Source organism: Hyperolius riggenbachi, chromosome 1 (assembly GCF_040937935.1).
Source record: "Hyperolius riggenbachi isolate aHypRig1 chromosome 1, aHypRig1.pri, whole genome shotgun sequence".
NCBI classification, from domain to species: Eukaryota; Metazoa; Chordata; class Amphibia; order Anura; family Hyperoliidae; genus Hyperolius; species Hyperolius riggenbachi.
This window is the reverse complement of record NC_090646.1, coordinates 100,924,288-100,951,990: the sequence shown is the minus strand read 5'-3', so window position 1 is coordinate 100,951,990 and position 27,703 is coordinate 100,924,288. Positions and strand designations below refer to the sequence as shown.

Sequence of the window (27,703 nt, the reverse complement as noted above, 5' to 3'; positions counted from 1 at the left end):
TTTTTTTTTTTTTTTTTTTTTTTTTTTTTTTATAAATAAAATGCTAACAAGGCCTTCAGGGAGCTGAGCATCAATATAATATTTGCATGCATGTTGACCTGTGCCATCCTGTGGGGATTGGTGGAGTTTTCCTTCAAACTTAAACATTCCAATGCTTAAATCGGAATTACTGTATATTTATCCTGCTTACTTTTTATAAATCCTAGGGGGAAAAAACACCACATTTATCTAATTAAAACAGTTGCTGGATCATTCTGTCGCTGGGTTGCAGTGCTACAAAGAGCAGCTACTTTGACAAGACAAATAACATTTATATCGCACTTTTATCCTGGTGGACTCAAAGCACCAGAGCTGCAGCTACTAGGAAGCACTCAGTAGCAGGCCCTTTTCGTGGTGCAACATAAGCTCCGGCCCCAGACGCTATAAGCCCCGCCCACTGCATACACAAAGCCCTGACCAGCACTTTGGGAATCTCCGCCCCCATCTGGGATACTTACAGGACGTGAGGGCTAGGAGGGGACCGGGTGGGGCAGGAAAGGACACAGGACAAGGAGGGGACCTGGGGGGGAGGGGGACGACAAGAAAGGACATAGGAAGCCAGGAGGGGTCACGGGGAGCCAGGAGGGGACACGGGACCCACGGTGACCTCCCCTTCCTCCAGCACCCACACTGACCTCTACCTACCCCAGTACCCACAGTGACCTCTCCTCCCCCAGCACCCACAGTGACCTCTCCTCCCCCAGCACTCACAGTAACCTACCCTTCCCGCAGCACCCACACTGAAAAGGTCATAGGAAACGACATAGGGGGCCAGGAGGGGTCACAGGAGGCCAGGAGGGGACACGGGGGCCCAATGTGACCTTCCCCTCCTCCAGCACCCACACTGACCTCTACCTCCCCCAGAGACTACAGTGAACTCTCCCTTTCCTAGCAGCACTTTTCTCATCCACAGCAGCACCCACAGTTACTGTTACTCAGATTACCTTCCACCCCTTCACCCACACATTCACACCCAGCTTCCATATTGCACTCAGTACTTGCATCAAACAGCCACATGACACTTAGTACTTGCATTCATTCCCCCGATTGCTGGCACCCAGTACTTGCACCCACATGGCACAATACTTGCACCCAGCCCTGACATGGAAACCAGTACTCACACCTACACAGCCTCCACATGGCACCTACTATCTGCACTCACATAACCAGTACCCGCACCTGAAGTACCTGCACTCAGAACCCACATGACACACAATGCCCACTTAAGTGTTTCACCCATGTAGCATTCAGTACCTGCACACACGTTTTATCTGCAGTAGTTTCAGCTACCACTTGGCGCCTAGTACCAACACCAACCCCCATAATCAACACCCACACCCATATGGCACAGTACTCACAGGGCACCAAGATCTTAAGTCATTATATGCACCTAGCACCCTTCCATGGCCAGCATCCAAATAGCACCATGTACCCACCCATGGTCTGAACCTATATGAGACCCAATACTCTCCCATGGCACATAACCAGACCACACATGGCACTCCCTACTCACTCATGTCCTGCCCACTGCACCTACATGCACCCAGTAGCCACTCTTGGCCTGTACCCAGCACTTAAATGGCTCCCTGTGCCAATTAGTACTTACATGGCACTGACTACTGTTTATTACCGACTGCTATGCATTCAGCACCCAATACTGCTTAGCACCCACTGCAAATAAACACCCAACACAAGCTAGACCTTGGTACCTACTGCAGCTTGACACAGACTGTACTTTGGCACCTCAGCATCCACCTCAAGTTAACACAAACTGGACCTTTGCATCTTACCACCCACTGCCCCTGGGCACACACTGCACCTTAGCAGGCACTTACTGCAATTGTGCACCTACTTATGCTTAGCAACCACTTCTTCTTTGCCTAAAAGGAGTTTGTGTGCCGATCAAGAGGGACAGAGGTCCCAGTATTAATAGAGGAGCAGTGCCTTCAACAGGTTCCATTGTGCCCATTTTAAGAGTAGGCACCCATCACTGCCGATTTGAGCATGGTGGAGCCAAAATACTTGGTTGGAGAGAGAGACAGTCTGCCTGATACTGCTATAAAGGAAAGGGTGGGGTGGGGGTCTTAAGATGGCCTAATACTGCTTTCTGGAGTTGGGGTGTTACATACACAATTTAGCACGGTTAATTGATTAGTGCCCCTTTTTCAAATTTGAGCACCACCCCCTTGGGGATCCTCTGCATGGCCCTGCTCTTTAGGCAGTAGCAGTGTTAGGGAGACTTGCCCAAGGTCTACTACTGAATAGGTGCTGGCTCAAAATTCGAACCCAGGTCACCTGTGTCAGAGGCATAGCCCTTAAAGGGGAACTGAAGAGAGAGGTATATGGAGGCTGCCATGTTTATTTCCTTTTAAGCAATACCAGTTGCCTGGCAGCCCTGCTGATCCTCTGCCTTTAATACTATTAGCCATAGCCCCTGAACAAGCATGCAGCAGATCAGGTGTTTCAGACTTTAAAGTCATATCCGACAAGACTAGCTGCATGCTTGTTTCTGGTGGTGTTCAGATACTACTGCAGAGAAATAGACCAGCAGGGCTGCCAGGCAACTGGTATTGATTAAAAGGAAATAAATATGGCACCCTCCGTATACCTCTTACTTCAGTTCCCCTTTAACCATTACGCTATCCAGCCACTATTTTGAAGTAGCTGACTGTTCCCACACATTTGTGTGCACCATTTGTGTGCGCTTCATGAGGTGACGCCATTTTGTCTTTTCCTGTACAGCACACACATGATCGGGTGGAAGAGGGGGCACTGTGTAGGCCTCCTGCCAGAGGGAGACGGTGCTCAGATGCAGCCTTTACTGTTTACACCAGGGTGGTGGGTTGGGCCAGTGCACTTTTATGGTATGCTATTAAATAATCATTATTCCTAAAGTTTGAATACTATTCTTTTTAGTTGCCAAGCTCAGAAAAGCATGTGGAGAAAAGTCCAAGCAAAGGTGAAAATGTTGCTGAAAATGAAGGTCAGTAAAGATTCCTTTTAGTGTATTGTAGCTGTATCTAAAGGAAAACGTGTGTGTGTAATATTGAACAAATGCATAAAAATACAGTGGGTTGCAAAAGTATTCGGCCCCCTTGAAGTTTTCCACATTTTGTCACATTACTGCCACAAACATGCATTAATTTTATTGGCATTCCACATGAAAGACCAACACAAAGTGGTGTACACATGAGGGGCTTGATTCACAAGAGTGCTAACTGTTAGCACGGCCGTTTTTGCACGAATTTTCGCATTGCGCGTGATCGCGAATTTTCGCGCGAAACGATAGTTTTTTGCGCGCAAACGCATTTTTTTTGCGCAAAACGATATCAGTTTCACGCGAAAATTCGCATTTGCGCGCGAAAACTTTATCGTTTCGCTCGGAAATTCGCACGCAATGCGAAAATTCACACGAAAACAGCCGTGTTAACAGCACTCTTTTTTGTGAATCAAGCCTGAGAAGTGGAACGAAAATCATACATGATTCTAAACATTTTTTACAAATAAATAACTGCAAAGTGGGGTGTGCATAATTATTCGGCCCCCTTTGATCTGAGTGCAGTCAGTTGCCCATAGACCTTGCCTGATGAGTGCTAATGACTAAATAGAGTGCACCTGTGTGTTATCTAATGTCAGTACAAATACAGCTGCTCTGTGAGGGCCACTGAGGTTGTCTAAGAGAATATTGGGAGCAACAACACCGTGAAGTCCAAAGAACACACCAGACAGGTCAGGGATCAAGTTATTGAGAAATTTAAAGCAAGGTTAGCCTACAAAAAGATTTCCAAAGCCTTGAACATTCCACGGAGCACTGTTTAAATGATCATTCAGAAATGGAAGCAGTATGGCCCTACTGTAAACCTACCAAGACAAGGCCGTCCACCTAAACTCATAGGCCGAACAAGGAGAGCGCTGATCAGAAATGCAGTCAAGAGGCCCATGGTGACTCTGGACGAGCTGCAGAGCTCTACAGCTCAGCTGGGAGAGTCTGTCCATAGGACAACTATTAGTCATGCACTGTACAAAGTTGGCCTTTATGGAAGAGTGGCAAGAAGAAAGGCATTGTTAACAGAAAGCATAAGAAGTCCCGCTTGCAGTTTGCCACAAGTCATGTGGGGGACACAGCAACCATGTGGAAGAAGGTGATCTGGTCAGATGAGACCAAAATGGAACTTTTTGGCCAAAATGCAAAACGCTATGTGTGGCGGAAAACTAACACTGCACATCACTCTGAACACACCATCCCCACTGTAAAATATGAGGGTGGCAGCATCATGCTCGGGGGGTGCATCTCTTCAGCAGGGACAGGGAAGCTGGTCAGAGTTGATGGGAAGATGGATGGAGCCAAATACAGGGCAATTTTGGAAGAAAACCTCTTGGAGACTGCAAAAGACTTGAGACTGGGGCGGAGGGTCACCTTCCAGCAGGACAATGACCCTAAACATAAAGCCAGGGCAACAATGGAATGGTTTAAAACAAAACCTATCTATGTGTTAGAATGGTCCAGTCAAAGTCCAGATCTAAATCCAATCGAGAATCTGTGGCAAGATCTGAAAACTGCTGTTCACAAACACTGTCCATCTAATCTGACTGAGCTGTAGCTGTTTTGCAAAGAAGAATGGGCAAGGATTTCAGTCTCTAGATGTGCAAAGCTGGTAGAGACATACCCTAAAAGACTGGCAGCTGTAATTGCAGCAAAAGGTGGTTCTATAAAGTATTGACTCGGGGGCCGAATAATTACGCACATCCCACTTTGTAGTTATTTGTAAAAAATGTTTGGAATCATGTATGATTTCCGTTCCACTTCTCACGTGTACACCACTTTGTATTGGTCTTTCATGTGGGATTCCAATAAAATTGATTCATGTTTGTGGCAGTAATGTGACACAATGTGGAAAACTTCAAGGGGGCGAACACTTTTGCAACCCACTGTAAATACCATCGCTGTAAAGGCCACTTCGCGTGGGCAGCTGACAAACAGTGAATTCACTCCCTGTCAGCTGCTCTCCTGCACCAGCCAGATGCTCGTTACTGCTTCCTACCGTTGCTGTGCAGATAGCTTCTCCCACAGGGTGGCTGCGCTCAAACTCAGCATGTCGCAGTCCTCTCTTGCCCAGTGACACCTCCGCATGTCAACGCTTGGCACGCGCGGTGTCACTACTACTGCTGCTATTCAGCTGCATTTAAATTGCACCCAAATTGCACTGATGGGTGGCAGATGGAAGACTGAACTGTCAGTGTCAGTTTAGAACCACCCTTATGCAGAGGTTATTGTAACATATTATTTTTTTATTTTTTTAATGGGTGCTCGATTCCCTTTAACCACTCCGCAATCCTGTGTTTTTACCTTTTTATGGTTCCTGACAATTCTGGCATTTCGGCTGTGTTACTATTCATACAGCAATAACTTGTTTTTACCTATGCCACCAAAGTAATACAGATAATGTTTTTTTCAGGACAAGTTAGGCTATCTGGGTAATATTTTTTTTCCCAAGAATTTTGTTTCCACTCTGTGCGTCTGTAGAGCCTGGATGTGATCGCTATGGCGCATAGTTTGATGACCCTAATGCTGTGCAGACATTGCTAAGCATCTGATCACTGTGGACGGCAGCCGTCACAGGTGTCCATGAATCTTAAAGCGGATCCGAGATGAAAAACGAACTATAACAAGTAACTTGTCTATATATCTTATCTAAAGTTTAGATAGTTTACACAGCAAATCTAGCTGCAAACGGCTTTAATAGAATATGATACTTTCTTCCTGTGATACAGTGACAGCAGCCATGTTGTTTGTAAACATTACACAGAGGCAGGCTTATCTGCATATTGAGCAAAAAAACCTAATTCCCCCCCCCCCCCCTCCTCCCCTCTGCCTCTGAAATCTCTGGCTAGTAATACCTCCCCCTCCTCCTGCCCAGACTGAGCTCCCATGAGCCCTTGCTACTGTCTGAGAGTGCCTTGGCTCTCTGAAAACCTGTGGGCATGGCTTGTTTAGTTTATAGGGAATTAGAGTATTAAAACAAAAACAAAAAAAAAGTGTTTGGCTTGAGGAATGCCCTATAAACAATAGGAAAGGAACACAATTATGCAATGAGTAAAAGTTCATCTCGGATCCACTTTAAGGCCAAGTATAGGTGACACAAGGGATTAATTAGGTAGGGGTTAACATTGAAAGCGGTCTGAAAGTCAGCATTTCTACTTTGCTCTAAAAGATTCCTTACAGCTTTAAAGCTACTATCTCAGAAAAAAATTGTAGCAGAACATCATTGAAACAGTTAAACGGCACCTTACCCTGCCACGGAAAGGCTATTCAGCTTGAAATCCGCATCCAGACTGGCGATAACAGTATCTTTGTTTACATTCCTATGTTGTTACATTTGTGTAACAAACTGTAAACACTCTGAGAAGCTTTCTCTGCTTCAAGCACACACAGTTCAGAACAGCTCACTAGAAGATTTTAATATATAATAAAAAGCAGCTGGATTAAAATGCAATGGCAACTTTCAGGGCAAGATAAACTATACTTTGAAACTTGTAATTTGTAGACAGACAATATTACTTGTGCACAAATGCAAATATGATAACTGTATGGGTAATAAAAAGTAGCAAAACACATTTTTATTGAATGTTATGTCAGAGTTTCAGACTACTTTAACCACAGTGGGGAAAAATGATATTTAAAGTGAATCTGAGATGAAAAACTAACTATAACAAGTAACTTGTCTATATATACTATCTAAAGTTTAGATAGTTTACACAGTAAATCTAGCTGCAAACAGTTTTGATAGAATATGATTATTTCTTCCTGTGATACAATGACAGCAGCCATGTTGTTTGGAAACATTACACAGAGGCAGGCTTATCTGCATCTCCTTCCCTCTGCCTCTGAAATCTCTTACTAGTAATACCTCCCCCTCCTCCTGCCCAGACTGAGCTCCCATGAGCCCTTGCTACTGTCTGAAAGTGCACTCTGAAAACCTGTGGGCATGGCTTGTTTAATTTATAGAGAATTACAGTATTAAAAGAAAAAAGTATTTGGCTTGAGGAACGCCTTATAAACAATAGGAAAGGAACACAATTATGCAATGAGTAAAAGTTCATCTCGGATCCACTTTAATAAGACACTTTCACTTTACACTTTTTTTTTTCTTTCAATGAACGATTGCTGCTATAGAGCAATCATTCAGTTTTAAACTGGTGCACGCCCGGGTTCTTTAGGGAGACAAATGTGAGAGTTGCGTATAAAAAAACGGAAGTGGTTGAGAAAAGTTAGGGAGCAGATCCCTAAAGGTCCGTACACACGCCGGACTTTAGGCAACGACGGGTCCGTCGTTGCCTCCCGCTGGGTGGGCGTGCCAGCGACAGTCCGGCGTGTGTACGCTCTGTCGTCAGACTGATACGGCTGTTTCTGAGCGATCCGCCGGGCGGATCGCTCAGAAACAGCCGTATCAGTCTGACGACAGAGCGTACACACGCCGGGCGGATCGCTCAGAAACAGCCGTATCAGTCTGACGACAGAGCGTACACACGCCGGACTGTCGCTGGCACGCCCACCCAGCGGGAGGCAACGACGGACCCGTCGTTGCCTAAAGTCCGGCGTGTGTACGGACCTTTAGAAGTGCTGCATTGTCTTGTTCAGGAACCTGACTTGATGCTGCTTTGTGAGGAAGCATGGTGGGTGTTCTAAATTAATTGTTTATCTTTAATTTTTTCATTAGAGCTTGGCAATAATTCTAAAGAAGAAAGTCCAGCTAAAAAGCAAAATGAGGAAGAATCTCGCTCAGATACAAAGCCTGAGGAGGTGAGCAAACTTGCATTTCACATGTCCTTTTTCTATTTTGTTTTTTTCCATAGTGGCTGGTTAAAGGAAACCTGAGACCGAGAAAAATAAAAAACATTCTACATACCTGGCGGTTTCTCCAGCCCCCTTCAGGCTAATCGGTTCCTCAACGTCCTCCCGGGCTGCCTGGAACTTCAGCTAATTGGGGCGCACTGCACATGCACAGCCCGGCCACGCGTGCCCTGTCGCAAAATTTTCTGCGCTTGTACTTCACAAGCCGCGGGAGTGTGCACGGCTGGATTGAGCCTGTTTTGACTGGCGGATTTACTGGGTGGGATCCAGGTGGCCCGCGAAGATGGCGATGGACGGATTTTAGCCTGAAAGGGGTTGGAGGAAGCCCCAGGTACACTTATTTTTTTATTCCATCTCAGGTACACTTTAAGGCTTTGAACTACTATTTGTGTTTTATTCAGATTTTTCCCCTTTGGGAATAGATTTTCCACAATTTCCTCAAGTTACTGAGACGAGATATGTAAAACTCTCTATAGGCATCAGCCAAGCTTCTTAATAGTGTGGAAATGGTTAAAGAACCTCTATCACTAAAATTGTCAAATTTAAAATCCACGCGTATGCATGTGTATAAGATGTACATTTCTTCCACAGGAAAATGCTCTAGAAAGGTATATTTTATGTTGCTGTCACTTACTGTACATTAGTTAGTAAAAATCTGACAGATTTTGGAGTCGTCCATCCCCCCCATGGGGGATTTTCAGGATTCTGTTTATTTTCAAAAGCACTTTCGCAATAGCAGTTGCTCAGTCCATCTGCCACAATAGTGTGCAAACGAGTAACTAGGCTGGCTAGCAACTTTGTATGTATCCTTTCCAGGGAGTGCTTATGAGAATCCCCCATGAGGAATGGACTAGTCAACAGCCAGCCAGATCTGTCAGATTTGTTACTACCTACTTCAAGCAGCAGCAACATAGGAGAAGAGTCATTTTCTGGTGCATATTATCCTGGGAGAAATGTACATCTTATATGTATGTGTGCACATTCATTTTAAATTTTACATTTTTCACGATAGTGGTACTAGTACTGGTTTTTATTATAACTCTTGTTGGAGATATTCCTTCACTTCCACATACCTACCATAATTTCAAGCTTGTGTATTGCATAAGCCGTTCTGCAACTTTTACAGTTTACCTGTTTTGTCCCTTAGGGCTTTCGCTCTGTCCTCAGTTTAGTCACATGCTTTCTCCATTTTACAGGAACAGCCAGTAAAAAGAAAACGAGGACGACCTCCAAAGAACCGCAATCTAACTACCTCTGCAAACACAGATGACGGTAAGGTGTCTTACACTAGTGAGGTCACTTTTTATTATTTGATGTAAAAGCCTTAGCGTATTATTATTATTATTTATTGTATTTATAAAGCGCCAACATATTACACAGCGTAAAGATGATGCGTTTTTATCGGTTGAGCTATTACAAAGGCAAGTTTTCAGAACCTTTTGTCTTAATCTTAAAGAGACTCTGAAGCGAGAATAAATCTCGCTTCAGAACTCTTAGTTAGCAGGGTCATGTGTGCCCCTGCTAAACCGCCGCTATCCCGCGGCTAAACGACGGTCCCTGACCCCCCGAAATCCCCTCCGAGCAGCGGGGGATCTCTTCCGGATTGAGGCAGGGCTAACCGCCGCAGCCCTGTCCCACGCGCGTATCTCCGCCTCTCCCCCGCCCCTTTCAGTCTTCCTTCACTGAGAGGGGCGGGGGAGAGGCGGCGATGCGCCGCTGATAGACACACTGTGAGGCAGGGCTGCAGCCGTTAGCCCTGCCTCTAGGAGCAGCAAAATCTACGACCAATTTGGTCGTTGATTTTGCGGGGGGGGGGGGGTGTGAAGGGACCCCCCCTTTAGCCGCGGGATGGCGGCGTTTTAGCAGGGGCACACGTGCCCCTGCTAACTATGAGCTCTGAAGCGAGAATGATTCTCGCCTCAGTGTCTCTTTTAAGCGGTATAAAACCCTGACATAATATGCAATAAAAACCTGTTTTCCTACTTTTTTATATGCCATACGGTTATCATATTTGCATTTGTGCATAAGTATTATTCATTTAGAAATTATACTTTCTCAAAAGTATAGTTTTTTTTTTTTTTGCTTTGAGTGCTGACTTTGTATTTTCTTTATAACTGGTTTCATTCATTATGTATTGAAGGCAGAAATGCTTTGAGTTCCTGTCTGTGTCCAGCAGCTTCTGCACAGTCCGAGAATGTCACATTCCTCACTTGATACAATTAAGTAAACACAAGATAACATTATCTTTAAGGCCTCGTTTCCACTGTCACGAATCCACATGCGTTTTGCGTATGCGTATTCGCATAGACAATATAAGTGAATGGGCCGGTTTCCACTTATGCGTCTGCGGGAGCGTTTTATTGTGCGAAGAAAATCTGCACGGAACACCCTGCAGAATTCGCCTGCGTGTGGAATGCAGGCGAATCGCACACAATGTATTTAATAGGGAAATTGCATGCGTTTTCCCCATGCGGTTTTTGCCGCGAATTCGCATGCGGATTCACATAGGTACCAATGTAAATTCGCACAGGCAGTGACATGGTTAAAATCGCATATACCCTCACCTATGCGAATTCGCATGCGAATTCGCGGCAAAAACGCACGCGGAATCGCATCCGCATGCGATTTCATCAACGGTGGAATCCAGGCGACTCCGCACCGCAATAGTGGAAACGAGCCTTTAAACAAAAACAAGTTTTTATTGGTCAAGTTTGTCATGGTATACAAAATGCAATTGAACATTCGGGACTGTCAAGCATACGTTAGGGCAGTTGTTACAAAAGAGCATAACTTGATGATTTATGGCATACAAAACATGTACAGCAATAGTTATCATGTACTTTACATTCTGCAATTCTGGATACAAGTGAATGTACAGGTGATGTGCAGTAAAATGGTTGGAGAGTCCATAGCAAATAGTTGAAGAACAAGGAGCATAGCTGTACCTTTTTATATAGCAGTTTAGTATCCGTATTTGAGCTCAGGTCCCTTCCTTCCACCTGTCCCAAAGTAAGTGGAACTGCTTCAAACGGTCTCTGTGCAGATATACCAATTTTTCATAGGGCAAGTCTCTGTTAAGCCTCTTACGCCAGCGTGCAAAAGTAGGGGACGATGGTGCCAAACAGTCAAGGGCGATTTCCTGTCTGGCTGCAGACAATGTTTCATGGATAAATGTTTTAGTGTTTAGTTGTATGCCCTCATCTGAAATTATACTTAACACACAAGTTAGGGTTCATAGTTACTGATCATCCCATTTTATCGTGTAGAAAATGTATTACTTGGAGCCAGAAAGCTTGGATTGGGGGGCATTGCCAGATTAAACGCAAGAAGGTAGGTGATTGGGCCCTACATTTTGAGCAGGTGTCAGAAGCGCCTTGTTTATATTTAATTATTCTACCTGGGGTCAAGTATGCCTGATGTAAAACCTATATTTGAGTAGCTCTGTCTTTGATACATACATAAACTTTCTTAGGGGCTTCCAACGCATCCTCCCAGTCTTCATTTTGTAGCTCAAGACCCTCCTTTGACCATTTCTCTTTAATTGGTTCCATGCGATCTAGTGCTTTGCTGGACACCATCTCCTTGTATAGGTCACCAATAAGGTGTTTAGCTGGGCCTTTTTCCAACAGTGCAAGGAGAGGGTAGAGAGCAATGCGAACTAAGTTTTTCCCAAATTGTCTATGAAAGGCATGATGTAGTTGGATATATCTAAATTGCTGTATACTGAAGGTTGGGAATTGCTTAAGTAAATTGGAGAGAGTAATTAATTTCCCTTGGTTAACCACTTGTCCCAGGAAAATAATATCCCCCCCCCCCCCTTTCCCAGTAATACGGGTCCGGTATTGTAGTGAATTCGGAAAGCAATGGGTTGCGCCACAGTGGGGTCTGCGGGTCATACGTTTCGGGAAAGTACATTTTACAGGCACGTTTCCAGATATTGTGGACTTGGGATAGGATAGTATTTGTTTTACGCGATGATGGACTTACACCTCGAAGCAAATCAAGGGCTACACTGTCCTTATTAGGGTCCAAGCTATACCCCAGGGCCTCAGCATTGTAAAGGTCCCCAGTTACAAACCAGGAGGACACATGTTGTAACTGAGCTGCCAGGTAATAATGTTGCATTGATGGAAGGGCAAGGCCACCCATATCACTGGGATTGATGAGTAAGGAGTGATTGATTCTAGCTCGCTTGTTATTCCAAATAAAAGCAGTGATAAGAGAGCGGAGCCATTTGAAGAAGTGTATTGGGATATATATAGGGGATTGGTGCAGAATGTATAACAATTTGGGTAGCAATACCATTTTAACTAGATTAATTTTACCTATAATGGTGAGGTAGTGCTTGGACCATACTTTGCATTTAGATTAATCTAATTGTATTAAGGGAAGAACTTCAGATTGTAAATAAGTGTGTGGAGGAAGGCTTATTTGAACACCCATGTATTTAAATGATTGGACTGTCTGGAGGACCTGATGGGAAGGGAAGGTGTTGGAGGGAGCCTAGTCCAAATGCGTGAGGACTGACTTAGTTTTGTTAAGTTTAAGGCCAGAGTAGTAGCCTGCTTCCTCAATAGTGTTAAGTGCACATATCAAGGATTTACCCGGATCAGCAAGGTAGAGGATCGTGTCGACAGCATACAATCCTATTTTTTTCCTCCGTATGAGAGGTACAGAAGCCACGAATTTGAGGGTGGGTACTAATGCGACAGGCCAGGGGTTGCACAGCGAGGGCATACAGTAGGTGAGAGAGCGGGCACCCCTGACGCGTTCCAAGTCCTAGGGCAAAGGAATCGGAAATCCAGTCATTAGTGCAGACCCTAGCTTTGGGAGAACCATATAGCATATGCACCCATATGCAGAAGGTCTCACCGAACCCAAACCTGGCAAGGACAGCCCTAAGATAGGGCCATTCCAGTGTATCGAAGGCCTTAACCATGTCCAAAGATGCCACTACTCTATTACCGGAGTTAATCTGCTGCGCTTGGACATTCGCCCATAGGCGCCTTACATTCATGGCAGTATTTTTGCCAGGCATGAAGCCAGTTTGATCAGGGTGTATAAGATAGTATTACTGAATTAAGTGATGGCCGCTCTGGCTAAAATCTTGATGTCAGTGGGAAGAAGAGAGATTGGCCTGTATGAGTCACAATACAATGGGTCCTTGCCAGGCTTGGGAATGAAAATAATTAGAGCTTCCTGCATCGAGCTGGGAAGAGAGCCAGTCTCAAATGCATTTGTGAGGGTCTGCAGCAATAGTGGGGTGATTACCTCACCAAATGTTTTATAAACTTCAATGGGAATGCCATCTAGGCCTGGGGCCTTTTTATTAGGGAAAGATGAAATTGCTATATTTAGTTCATCTACTGACGGGGGAGCATCTAATACTTCACATTGTTCAGTGAATAGACGTGGTAGTTGCACTTCAGATATAGGTATATTTCACAGTCCGTCTGAGTAGCAGGAGTGCTGCTACTCTATAGGGACTTATAATATTCAAAAATGTCGATTAACTTCAGCGTACCCTTGCTTATGGCCAGACATCAGAATCTGGCGAGTGTGTTACAGTTACAGTACATGGGCAAAAGATAAGTTGAAAACAACTCCCCACGTTCCCTGTGTGGGCAAACTGTTCGACAATGTCTCTTCGTGCATACGAAGCATGTATGAAGGAGGGGAGTAGCAGAGAGATGGTGAAAGGGGAAATAGGAAGTTCTTGCTCTCTCCAGGAACACATAAAAGGTTCAGTTAGTTTACAGAGGGAAAAAAGGCACTTGTAGAAATACTCACGACCGTCATGGGCTTTGTTTGAGCGCTCAAATGAAGTGCGGTATTTAGGCCTAGCATCCAGACAGGTTTACACCGCTTCAAGGGGAGTAAAAAAGTACGTGCGGCCTTAATCTATTACCCGTAACTTTGCAGGGTATAACATTGCATATGTAAGGCCCATATCGCGCAGTCTCTTCTTGGCATGAACGAACTGCGCCCTTTGGAGAAATCTGGGTAGAATGAGAGACGCGCATTACTGTGTGTGACTTCTCCCTTTTCACACGCTGCACGCAGAATGGCGTCACGGTAGTTGAGAAGCATCATGATGAAAGTCCTCGGTACCTGGCCAGGTGCAGTGACTTTAGCGGATACCCTGTGCACTCTCTCTATAATAAAGTCTGTGGAGAAGGTGGCTCTACCAAATAAGTCTACCAGAAGTTGTTCTGCGAAGTTTTCAGGGGCACTCCCCTCAGCTTTCTCCGGGAGGCCTACAAAACGTATATTCGAGCACCAGTTCCTATTTTCAAGATCTTCATGGCGTTCCTTTAGTATGCGGACATTGTGTTGTGCTTGAGAGTTGTCACAGTCTAAAGGCTTTACCCGGTCCTCAATGGCGCTCACTCGGTCTTCCGCTGCAATGACTCTGGTGCAGAGCATTTGCATGTCTGCCCTGAGCAGTGTTACATCGGATTTTACCTCCTCCAATTTAGTGGTGATGTGGGTGAGAGCCTCTTGGCAGGCCTTTATCCCCTGCAGAATCTGCTTTAGGGAAGGCGGAGGAGTGTCTTCTTCTCCCATGCCGCTGCCATCTCTGCTGTCGCCATCTTGTGCGTCTAGGCAGAATTTTTGGAGTTTAGCTGCTCCCTCCGATCCGGGTCGAGCCATCATGAAATTAGGTCCACAGGATACTGGTGCAGTTGCCGATGCACAGGTGGTGTTTGCAGGTCAGAAAAGTCAACAGGATTTGTATACGGATAGGTATTACGGGTATTGGAGCGGGAGCTCACCGCTGCTGCATCCTACTCCATGGACTTCCGGCCACGCCCCCCAAGATAACATTATCTACACTTCGGATGCGTCTAGATTTCTCTGCACTGAACTTTCAAGACCTGTGTGTAACCCTTTGAATGCTGTTCTAGGGGGAAAAAATGCCCATTGTATATAATATGCTGTAAATAATTTTTAGAGCAAAGAAGAAATGCTGGGTTTCATTCTGCTTTAATACAGAACTCAATCATAAATGCACACCCTAGATAGAGTAAATATCAGTAGGAAACCAAGAGATTATTTTGCAGGGCTGTGGAGTCGGAGTTGGAGTCGTGGCTTCATAAACTGAGGAGTCGAGTGATTTTTGTACAAAATCCACAGCCCTGTTAAATATTAGACTAAGGAGTCTGAGTCGAGGAGTTGGAGTTTGAGTCGGAATATTTTTGTACCGACCCCACAGCCCTGTTATTTTGCTTACAGGATAGTGGAGTCAGAGGACTGTTACTGAACATAACTTAACCACTTGATGACCACAGTGGTAAACCCCTCCCCCCCCCCCCCCCCCTCAAGACCAGGCTGATTATTACTAAAATGGCCACTGCAGCTTTAAGGCCAAGCTGCAGGGCCGCACAACACAGTACACAAGTGATTTCCTCCCCCCCCCCCCCCCTTTTCCCCCCACCAACAGAGCTCTCTGTTGGTGGGGTCTTATCGCCCCCCAGTTGTTTGTTTTTTATCAATATTTATGTTCGCTTTTTAAAATATTTTTTACTTTTTCTTTAACTTCTTTCCAGCAAACCCCTCCCTCCCCCCAGCCGGCCAATCACGCGATCGGCTGTCATAGGCTTCTGCCTATGAGAGCCGATCGCTCTCTTGTCCTCAGTGCAGCGCTGCAATATGTAAATAGACGGCAATCATGCCGTCTAACAGTCTCCCGAGCGGCAATAACCGCTCGGAGACTGAAGACGGGGCGGAGCTCCGCCCCCGAGAAGGAGATGCGTGTGCATCCTGCGCGTGACCTCCTACAGTAGCCAGCTCCAGGACCTGATGCCAATTGGCGTTAGGCGGTCCTGGGTCTGCCGCCGTGGCCACGCCCATTGACGTGGAGCGGACGTAGAGTAGTTAAAGGCTACCTTAATCTTCAGTAAAATTTAAAACCGGGGAGCGGGTACATGTAGTGGGCTTTCCTGATGCCCACCACTCACCCCGGTGAGCAACAGGAAAGCCCACTACACATGCCTGCTCCCCACATTTTTACATTTTAATGTTGAAGAGCCCTCCGATCCCCTCCAAAGGCCACAGAAGTACTTGTGTCTCTGAACATTCACTTTAGACACAAGGTAGTTGGTCACCTAAAGTAATCCTGAGCAGAAACTCTGGTTCAAAATGAGACATTACTCTGAAAAGAGGGAAGCCTCATGATCCTATTGAGGTTTCTCTTGCTGGTCCGAAGCTCCCTTTGCCGAGTGCAGCCCCCCTCCACATCATGGCCACTCAAGCCCATCCATGCATGAGTAATAGCACGGAGCCTGTGGCTCTGGTTTACTGCGCATTCGAGCTTGCACAACTGCTGCGTGGCAATGATGCAGGAAGAGGAAGAACAATGCCTTGTCCCTAATCTTCTGGGGAGGGGGGGGATGCTCAGCGACGAGGGACATCAAAGCAGCGAGAGAAGCCTCAATAGAATCCTGAGGCTTCCCTCTCTTTAGTATTTCAGCTTAATCACATATGCTTTAAATAGCTTGCCAATTTCCTGCAGAGCCCGAGTAGGGAGTCGCTAATGTGCCTGTGTGCACTGCTGGATGTAAATATTGTCAGTGTTGCTACAGGTGAGCCAACGCTGGATTCCTGAGGCTGAGGAGGCCTGGGGAAGCCTCATTCAGATCCAGAGGCTTCCCCCTCACAAGGTAAGTACCCCTCAGGGGCACTTGTTTCCCTACAGGTTTACTTTGAGTTGCTCTTGCAGTTAAATTCCTGGATATTTTGCGTTTAGTATTGGAACTAGAGATGGTTGATAAGATGTTAATTCCAGCTTGCAGACCATGCAGAGGTTTCACACTACTTCGGCAAGTATCTAAAGCAAACCTGGGAGGTAAAAAGGTCAAAAGTTAAACATTTATATTCTTTCTCCAAAGCTAAAATGAAAATGTGATTGTGAGGTGTTTTGGATACCTTCTCAGTTTCGGAAGAACACTGCACTGAAATAATTTTAGGATTACGATTGCAGCATAACACATAACATTTGATTGTTATTCTCTTTGTAATGCAGATAAGTCCAAGAAGCAAAAGGATGACACAGAAGTGAAAAAGTCTGAGGTAGGTTCTTCACCAATGCATGTAAAAGGAGATTCTGTATGTTGGCATTACATATTGCTTCTCCTACAGTCCCAGTTGTCAGCAGCTGATTGAATCTCAGGCCATACGAGCGCCAGGTCACAAACAGCCAGCGGGAGCAGACAGTGCAAGTTCTGCTCTGGTGGTCTGTTGAGGTCCTTGTAGAGTCCAGTGTGGATGATTTCAACCATATTTTTCTATGGAAAATGCACCCACCTATATCCATAAACATTGTGCAGGTCGGGACTTGGCCTTTTTCCGCCCGAACTGAATCCAATGGATCTATTGCAAATAACAAGTGTGCACAGATCCTATTAAACGAAACTCAAGGTGACATGAGATAGACATGTGTATGTACAGTGCCTAAAGCTGGCCATACACTGGCCCGATTTGCTGCCGTTTCGACAGCAGATTTGATCACTGGGATCGAATCTGCTGCCAATCGTTCGCGCTAAATGCACCCGTCAATCCGATTTCCTCCCGAAATCAGATCGGTCCGTCGATCGCGCCGCACGGGAAATTACCGTCGATCGCCCGGGGGTAGGGTGCGCGTCGCTAGCGGCGGCCTATCCGATACAGGTATACATTACCTGTGCTGGCTCCCGGGCATCTTCTCCGCGCTGCACCGCTCTGTTCCTGCTTCCATCCCAGCGTACATTAACTTCCTGTGTCACTCCAGTGACCAGGAAATTCAGATAGAGGGCGCTCTATTTGAACTTCCTGGTCACGGAGTGACACAGTGTACGCTGGGATGCAGTGCGGGGTGCAGCGCGGAGAAGAGGACCCGGAGACAGATTCAGGTAATGTATACAGGGGGGAGGGGGGGCAGGCGGAAGGAGCAGCTCAACAGATTGTGATCGGTTTCAGGCTGAAATCGATTCACAATCTGTTTGCAGTAAAGGCAGCCATACGATCCCTCTCTGATCAGATTCGATCAGATAGGGATCTGTCAGTTGGTCGATCTAATGGCAAATCGACCAGTGTATGGCTACCTTAACACAAATAACTATGCTGTGTTCCTTTTTTTATTTTTATTTCTCTGCCTGAAAGAGTTAAGCAGGACTGGGTCAGACTACAGTGTGACCCTCACTGATGAGAAATTACAACTACAAAACACTTTCCTAGCATAAACTGGCTTCTGAGAGCAGGGAAGGGATAAAAAGGGTCAATAGTTAATAGATTTTAGCTCTGGCATACTTCAATGAATGTGTCATTGAGCAAAAACAAACAGTAAAAACGTAAAATGTAGATTTAAATATAAAATAAAACTGGAATATCTTAAAAAGTCATTTTTAGGAGGAGAAGGATAGATACAATTGTTTATTTAATTAGTTTATTTTCACCTTGGGTGTCCTTTAATAACATGGGATCTGTAGACATGTGCCTTTGCTGATCTCTAAAATGGACAAAAAGTTAGTTTTGTGACCTGAGCCTTGGAGCAGGTTTCCAATGAGACAGTTGGACCAGCAGTTTAATGCAGGCAGCTCTTCTGAAAAGTAAATAGAAACCAAAACACTTGCATCTGGTTAAAAAAAACACTCTTGATAGCAGGCTAGTGCTGAGTAGTTCAAAGTGTAATTACGAACTCTCTGTTGGAACTAAATTAATTAGATTGTCCATCACACTTGCATGGCTGCTGTTAACACTCCAGACTTCACATCTAAGCCTTTATTACTTTTATTATTTGGTTTTTAAATAGCAATGACCTTTTCTGAGGCACTCTTACAAAATCTTGTCACCAAGTGTTCCTCTGACAGTTTTATTGTCTAATACCTTCCATAGTGATACGTCCATCATAGTCTAGGGCCAACTAACTCAACTGTATGTTTTTGGGATGTGGGAGAAAACTGGAGTGCCTAAAGGAAACCCACGCAGACATGTGGAGAACATACAAACTCTGTGCCTTGGCTGGGATTTAAACTTCTATCCACTACACTGTGCCACTCGAAGAAATTGAAAATAAGAATGAAATTTCAGGAACGTTCTCAAAACAATTTTTACTACACATACAAAACAGTTTGTCTTCAGTTCAGATTTGCATTAACATTTATAAGGTAGATGCCATACTAGGCATAAGATTTTTTTGATTAGTATTTTGTGACTTTGATGGTGCTAACTAACTCTGCTAACTCTGACTGCCCTATGCTCCCAATGGCACTTCAGACCATCTGGAAATTCCACCATGTTTGACCGTGGAATTCTTGACTGGGTTGTCCCTACATCCATGTGCATCCACTGCAGGAAAAGTGGGCAAATGTGGACTCTTCCGAAAAAATGGCATGCTGCCAAAAGATCATACCATGCTTCTCCATCTTTCTTGCCCGGTTTCCTTGTTAAAATGTTGTCTGTGGTGATCCGAGGTTTATGTTCTCCTGTGATAATGAGTTGTTGCTGATATCGGACAGCTGTGATTTTGCTCACTCACAGGTTTTCTTCTACTCCACAGCTGTGCAAGCTGTAATTCCACAAACTGTTTGCCCGCCCTCAACTGTTGTGCTGTTGGGCCAGGGCTACCCAGGCGTGGATGGACATATTCCTTGTGTTTCCCTTTGAACTAGAGAATAACCCAATTGAAGGTGGACAATGGAATCTGTAGAGCACGGGCTCTTTCCCTTTGGCTTGCACCTCATTCATGTTGTCCAACTACACTAAACTGCCCTGTTTAGAAATCCCTAAATTCTGTGGCCCTTTTGGTTTGAGACTTTCTTCATCCTCTTGTGAATCCATTCTCACTAACCACACCTAGAAAGAGACACATTTGCCATGCCAAACATCACATTGCGTGGTGTCTATTTATGAGTTCTGTGTTGTCTTATGATAACAAAGCTGCTGTATGGAGAGGGACAAGTCACTGATTCCCAACGTAGATTACTTGGAAATTCTTTTAACCGGAAATTGTTGAGCAATTCAGATATAGTCTTTTATGTGCTTTAGGTGACGGAATCAGAACAGAGACCTGACACAGCAAAGCGAAGAGGAAGGAAAAGACTCTCACAAAGTGCTTCTGAAACAGGTATAATAAACTAAGCATTGTAGTAGTAGTACCCCTCTCTACTATATTGTATTGCATGCACTGTGTGGTTTTGCAGCTTATTGACTATCCAATTTGAGAATTATCGAGTCGGATAAAAATTTGGTGCAGCAACAAGCATGCCCAATCAATGATTCAACTGATTTTAGGCTAAAATCTGCCTAATGTATCTATCGGACATGCTGGGAGATCTCAGGCCAATGTGGTTGGGACGAACACAGCAGATCACAACTAAACCCTAAAAAATACATAAATCTTTACCTTGGAAACTGAACGTTTTAAATATCTATGTCATGAGTATATATTACTGTTATTTTTTGCAAATATGGGCTTGTAGTTAGAGACAGATGCAAAACACAAAAAATGCACCTTTATTTCCAAATAAAATATTGTCGCCCTACATTGTACTGGGACATGTTGTAATTACTGGGACAAATGGGCAAATTAAATTTATACTATAATGGTTCAAAGACAGAAATATTTTATTCATATTATTCCTGTTAAAATGTATTTGGAATAAAACTATTCTTAGCAAAATGTACCACCCAAAGAAAGCCTAATTGGAGGTGAAAAGATCTAGATCATTTTGTTGTGATAAGTAGCTATAAAGTTATTGGTGAATGAATGTGAGGAGCGCTGACAGATGAAAATTGCTCTGTTGCAGAAGGGGAAAAACCCCTTAGTAGGGGAGTGGTTAAAATATCTCACCGGTTTGGCTGCCGCAAGTCTTCCAGCTCTTTTTTCACATATTTGGATCCTACGTTACTGTGTACAGCACGTGTGTGATGTCAACACGTCCTTTGTGCACCAGTCCTGGACCCAAATATGCAGAAGAGGAGCAGGTGGACTTGCATCAGCCAGATGAGATATTTTAATGCACATGCACTGGAGGGCACATATAACATGAGGGGGGGAGGGGGCAGCGGTGGATGTGGTGTCCCGAAGATTTCATGCTGAAATTGATTGGGCATCGGCCTGCAGAGTATGGGCATCCAAGAGATTTGTCTCTGATCAAATTCAATCTGACTTTTGGTCATAATGCCCATACATCACTATTGCAGCCGTACCGCACATGCATGGAACTACGCTCGCAGGTACGTAAACTACACACGCACACAGTTGTTTGTGTAGTTTACGTACCTGCAGTTGGCTGTGCATGCACACAATGGACACAGCGACTTTTTTATTAGGCAAGATAGAGATGGCAAAATATTCCAGCTTGCATACAAATGGTATGGAGTTGGTCCAATTATAATAGGCAGGTAACAGGCCCAATTCAAGGCTGCATACAGTTTGCGTTTCATTTGCATGCAAGCTGAAATTGTTGGCATCTTATAAACAGTTGCTGTTCTTAGGTCTTCGTGTTCTCCACTGTAAATGGATAAGTTAATACCAAATTGTATAAAAATCTTGTTTTATAAATGGGTGGTAATTCTTAGGCATTTCATTTTACACTTGAGCAGAGAATACTGAGTGACCTAAGCACCCAGTACCGTCTGCCCTATTTCTGTTCCCTTTTCTCTATGCTCAAAGTAAATTCTCATATTCCAATGTACGTCAACTAATGCATACTTCTTGGCTATCATAAGAACAGAAATATGTGGTAGATATCTTTAAAGATATTCTTTATTCCATCACAGAAACGTCTGAGCCAGAGAAAAAGCGTAAGAAGACCGAGTCTGCTGGGGAGGATGAGGAAGAGGATGACGATGAGGAGGGAAGTGGGAGCGAGGATGAAGATGCACCTCGAGGAGCAACGACAAGAGCTGCTTCACGTCTGGAAGCCCAGAGGTACGAAATGGGTGTGACTAATAATCATTCTGCAGACCAAAGGGAGATATTCTGGGGCTAGTGAAATGAGGCTTGAAACAGGTTTCAAGCCTCAACCTGCCTCTACTCTTGATGGCTTCATGTGAGTTTTTAAATAATATGACGAAGCAATCATTTGTCATTGTTTAACTACGTGGTAAGAAGTCCGTTATGAGAAATCCTTTGGTATTCCGGAAGAATGGTGCCATGAGCTGGGTGAAGAATTTGCAGGTGGAAGGGGTAACCTCCAGTGTTTCCACTTCATAGATTGCTGGTTTATCCCTGTATCAAAGTGGTGGGTCCAGGTTTCACCCATTACCACAGGCAACTACTTTTGGTGAAAGGCCTTACAAATATGAACATCTGCAGTGTTCTCCCCAGGCTCTTTTAGCCAGGTGCTCCACCCGGCTAGTTTTGGTGACCACCCGGCAGTCATCGGCTCACCTCCTGCTTTACTATAAGCAGACTTGTGCAGAGAAGCACCGGCCCTGCATTCTATCATCTTGCCCCACCCGGCTACTTTTTCATGCCACCCGGGTGGAAAAAATGTCTGGGAAGAACACTGATCTGCTGTCACTTCTGATCAGCTGGTAACATTCGAGGCATCCTTAGTGGTGGAATATTTCTCACACCCCCAACCTCAAGCAAACTGAATTCTACTTGCTTTATGACACCTGTAGATCCTATGGATTTTGTATAGTCAATCTCTGGTATACAGGAGAAACTCGAAAAATTAGAGTATTGAGCAAAAGTCCATTTATTTCAGTAATTCAATTTAAAAGGTGAAACTAATATATGAAATAGACGCATAACATGCAAAGGTGTGAGATATTTCAATCCTTTATTTGTTTTAATTTTGATGATTGTGACTTACAGCTTCTGAGAACCCCAAAAACAAAATCTCAGACCATTAGAATATTGTGAAAATGTTAAATATTCTAGGCTCAAAGTGTCAGCCTCTAATCAGCTAATTAATCCACCAAAACACCTCCAGAGGGTTCCTATTTCATATATTAGCTTCACCTTTTAAGTTGAATTACTGAAATAAATGGACTTTTGCACAATATTATAATTTTTCGAGTGTTACCTCTGTCAATTATCCTGTTGACATTGTACTTGTGTCTAGAATGTGGGTCATCTTCACCAATCTCCCTGCTTAACTTTGGATTCATGAACATCATCTTTCCACATATGAATACAAAGAAGAAGAGTCCCCTAAAGCAGTGGTCCCCAACCTTGTTTGACCCAAGGACAGCTTCAGCATCAGGCAATTTTTTCAAGGAACGGGCGTATGCGGGGGATGGGTGTGTTATTGTGTGGGGGAGAGGGGGTGTGCGGGCTTGTTCTACAGCCCGTGTCATTGGGAACACCAACCCTACCTAACCACTATCTTCATCACCCTCAGCACTTTGGAAAAGATGCTTCTGCGCTGCACTGAGGCTGCTGAATAAGCCACCAGCACAAAGTACATTTGTTGTTCAGGTGATGTGAACGGGGGTACTGCCTGGGCTTCCTTATCTACTGACAGTCATTTCCTATTCTCATCTGCCTCCCCTCACTTTTACCCTTCCCTCCACCCCACAGCCCCTTTACTTTCCTCCCCACACTCACTTCACCCATTCCTCCTCCCTACACCCACTTCCCTCCTCCCTGCACTCTCTTTTACCCCTCCATTCTTCTTCCCACACTAGCTTCCAGCATCAGCTGTCATCCTCCATGCAGACTGAATTCTGTGGCTGGCAAGACTAGAGCGTCCCAGTGATCCTTACTGCTGCCACCTGGTGTCCAGACAGACAGTTAGCATGCTGCATTACAAATAACAGACACTGGGTGGCAGCAGTAACAATGGCTGCAGACGGCTCTTCTCTATAGCTTCCGGCAAACTTCAGTGACACTTCTCTCTGCACTGTGATGAGTCATGACAGACAGCACGGCCCAGCTCAGAACAGCCTGCGGCCCAGGGGTTGTGGACACCTGCCCTAAAGCATTCACCAAATCTTTGACGATTTCCTTTCAATTTAGATGTTCTTCATTAACCACTTGATGACCCACCCTTTACCCCCCCCTTAAGGACCAGCGCTGTTTGTTGTGATCTGTGCTGGGTGGGCTCTGCAGCCCCCAGCACAGATCAGGGTGCACGCAGAGTGATCAGATCGCCCCCCTTTTTTCCCCCCTATGGGGATGATGTGCAGGGGGGTCTGATCGCTCCTGCGTGCAGGCATGTTGCGGGGGGGGGGGGGGCACCTCAAAGCCCCCCTCCGCGGCGACATTCTCCCCCTCCCTCTCCTACCTTTCCCCCCCCCCCCCCCCCCCCCGGTGATCCGGGCTGCACAGGACGCTATCCGTCCTGTGCAGCCAGTAACAGGACGTCCCCTGTCACATGGCGGCGATCCCCGGCCGCTGATTGGCCGGGGATCGCCGATCTGCCTTACGGCGCTGCTGCGCAGCAGCGCCGTACAATGTAAACAAAGCGGATTATTTCCGTTTGTGTTTACATTTAGCCTGCGAGCCGCCATCGGCGGCCCGCAGGCTATTCACGGAGCCCCCCGCCGTGAATTGACAGGAAGCAGCCGCTCGCGCGAGCGGCTGCTTCCTGATTAATCAGCCTGCAGCTGGCGACGCAGTACTGCGTCGCTGGTCCTGCAGCTGCCACTTTGCCGACGCACGGTATAAGCGTGCGGTCGGCAAGTGGTTAAAGGGACCCTGAACACAAAAAAATAAACGGAATCTCGACTTACCTAGGCTTTCCTCCAGCCCCCGTAGCCCGTGAGGTCTCTCTGGGACTCTCCATGGTCCCGCTGGCGGCCCTGTTAACCCGGTGGCTTTGGCTGAAGCCGCACATGCGCAGCACATCCGCGCCATAAGCGTCCTGCGCATGCACGGTTCTCGAAAGGCAGCTTACTGCTACAGGAGCATGATCACGCCAGGTGCGTGGACAGGCCGCACATGTGCGACTTTAGCTGAAGTCGCCGGGTTAACAGGAGGACCATGGAGGAGACCTAGAGTACACCAAGGTACCTCACGGGCTACGGGGTGCTGGAGGAAGCCTCAGGTAAGTCCAAATTCCGTATATTTTTTGTATTGAAGGTGCTTTTTAAGTATTTTATCTCTGCATAACCAGGCTCATTAGGTTACTTGCAAATAAAAGGAAATTGAACATTACAATTAAACATTCTACAGGCATGTAATATTTGCAACCAGTGTAGACCTAAATCGTATTGATCCTACTTGATACATTCGATAAGCATGCATCACATTTGCAGTTGCTGGGATCAGAGCATCATTTATTGTGCCTCTCTTATAGTAAAAAGCCGACCACCCGGGCAGCAGCCAAGTTAAACAGCCCACCACCTTCCTCAAACAGACGGCGCAAAATCAAAACTCCTGATTCCAAGACTGAGAAAGCAGCAAAGAGGTGAGTTAAGTTCTCCGTAAAAGGAATTCTAGTACTGAACATATTAACCCTTTAGCAGCTAATTTGTTTTGATGCTTGCAAGTGTTCAGGCCATTTTATTTTAGCACATGTTTTATTTCTCATTTGTTACATTTGCATGCTACTAAAGTACTGCTGTAATGCGCATTCCTGTACATATTAAGAACACTGCGGCAAAGTCTATTTGAAAAGTCATTAGATCAATTCGTAACTGTGGGATCGCTGCAGGTTTCCAGTTGTTGCCAACATTCAACAATAATTCAATGTTTTTCCTTTTAAGCATTACCAGTTACCTGGCAGTCCTGCTGATCCCCTGCCTCTAATACTTTTAGCCATAGACCCCGAACAAGCATGCAGCAGATCAGGAGTTTCTGATATTTTTGTCAAATCTAACGAGATTAGTTGCTTGCTTGTTTTTGGAGTGATTCCGACATTACTGCAGCCAAATAGATCAGCACGACCGCCAGGCAACTGGTATTGCTTAAAAGGAAACTAATATGGCAGCCTCCATATACTTCTCACTTCAGTTGTCCTTTAAGTCAACTGTCAGCATCTCTAGTCATAATATAAGTCAGTAATATTGCTGATAGGATGTGGTTCATTGACGGTTGGCTAATTGGAGCTGTTAATTGAGGGGCATAATTTACAGCTCAGGCATGAAAATCCATCCATAAACTGTTGGACACTGGTTCACTTTAAATACCCAGAGCCACTAATTAGTAGGGAGAACACTCTGACTTCACAGGCAATGTATTTGGCCTATGGATCCAATCCACTTTTTTTTCCCCTGCAGTTTGTCCTGGTTTCTACTAGCTGTAGGCGCTGCCATTTACTCCGCCCTCACCCAATTCGCTTCCCTCTGCCCTTAGGGCAAGGTGTGAATGTAATCCAAGTATAACTTCTCTAAACAGTTTGAAGTACAGTGTCCTATCTTCCACCCCTCCACTGATGAAGGCTTTTGTTTTTCCACTGCTACTGCTATGTATTCAATTTTCTTTCTGTTCTTCCCTTCGGGTACACTTTAAAGAGGAGCTGTTAGGTATAAGGTCTCAGAGAAAATAAACACATATATCAGTAGCTAAAGATTGGCTGTACTTACATTACATATGCATTTCACTGTCCACGTTTGGATTTCACAGAATTTGTATATAGTATATGCAGAGATAGATGCTCCTGACAGCTCATGGCAGGCTCCATGTTTTTCTGTCAAATGTGTCGTCATGTCCTGCCTGCTTCCTGATCACAGATAAGCTCCTACTTGAACAACACAGTGTGCAGTGAATATTAATGAGCCATGTGGCTAGGAACAATAGCTAACTCCTGCAGAGTACTCTGCCCCGAGATTTATCAGTGCTACACGCTGGACTGATTACAAGCTTCTGTAACGTCTCATTAGCAGCCGAGGGGAGGGCCCCAGAATGCTTTGCAGTTTAGTATGCGGCTTGCGTCTTTATGGGTCTATAACAGACTTGCTGATAAGCACACATCAAAGGTAACTGAGATTTTTATCTTCACTAATGGCTTTTGAGCTTCCTTCTAAACTGTTTAACACAGGAGAATAGAGGTTTAAATTAGCTTCTGCAGCCTGACAGTTACTCTTTAAGCCTTTTCCCTTTTTTTCTACATTAAGTATCATATATAATAGTATTTAAAATGTTGCATATTCACTCAGGTCCGCAACACAGCAAACCCCACCGGGGAAAGCAAAGAGGCAACTGGAAAGCAGTCCACCAACACCAAGAGGTCGAGGACAGCACACTTCCGAAGAACCAGCGGCAAAAAGGATCAAACGCCAGTGATTGTATACTACTTGAAGTATTTTTGTCATATTGTATTCTAATTTAACACTCTGTAAAAAGTCTGTCAAAAGGTGCTTAGACATGTAAATTAATATGCTATATTACTGCTATCATATGGGGAAACCGTTTTCATACTCAGTTTAGCTGTATGTAGGAGCTCCCCATAGTTACATTGCATTTAATAGCTGTACAGATCACCCCTCAAGCTATATATATATCTGATGTTCAGGAAAGGCATCGCCCATAGCAACCATTCAGATGTCATTCTGGGTATGTTAGAAAATAAAGCGGCTGGTTGCTGTGGACAGTAGGTGATCATTTCCTTCCAGCAGTTTTTGAGTCCCATAGGGTAACTGCAATATAAATGTATACATATGTAAAATATAGATTGCATTATAAATAAAAGTCATCAGTCAGTATTCCTAAACATTGAGTTTATAAATTCAGACAACTTCTGTCTCGATTTGTCATGGACCATAAGCATTCATTTTAGTAATGAAAAGGTCAGTAGTTCATTTATCTAAGGAGTCTGTCTACAGACCACTAGTGGCTGCTGTGGAGAGAAACAGAATTGTGTTGCATGGACATCTTTCATATTTGACTGTATTGTCCTAATGTAAGGCGCAACTCCACCCAAAACTTTTCTTTTC

The 27,703-nt window shown here is 44.9% G+C and overlaps 1 protein-coding gene across 1 annotated transcript in view; it reads left to right on the top strand.

Annotated features, from left to right (window-relative positions):
* BOD1L1 (biorientation of chromosomes in cell division 1 like 1) overlaps positions 1 to 27,472 on the top strand; it is an 82,386-nt gene extending 54,914 nt beyond the window's left edge. Inside the window, exons 12-19 of the mRNA XM_068277552.1 lie at positions 2,956 to 3,022; positions 7,758 to 7,840; positions 9,088 to 9,163; positions 16,917 to 16,963; positions 19,916 to 19,994; positions 21,653 to 21,803; positions 25,126 to 25,236; positions 26,927 to 27,472. Coding sequence (XP_068133653.1) covers positions 2,956 to 3,022; positions 7,758 to 7,840; positions 9,088 to 9,163; positions 16,917 to 16,963; positions 19,916 to 19,994; positions 21,653 to 21,803; positions 25,126 to 25,236; positions 26,927 to 27,053 — 741 coding nt within the window. The 3' untranslated portion in view covers positions 27,054 to 27,472. The remainder of the gene's footprint in view (positions 1 to 2,955; positions 3,023 to 7,757; positions 7,841 to 9,087; positions 9,164 to 16,916; positions 16,964 to 19,915; positions 19,995 to 21,652; positions 21,804 to 25,125; positions 25,237 to 26,926) is intronic.
* Positions 27,473 to 27,703: the final 231 nt, after the last annotated feature.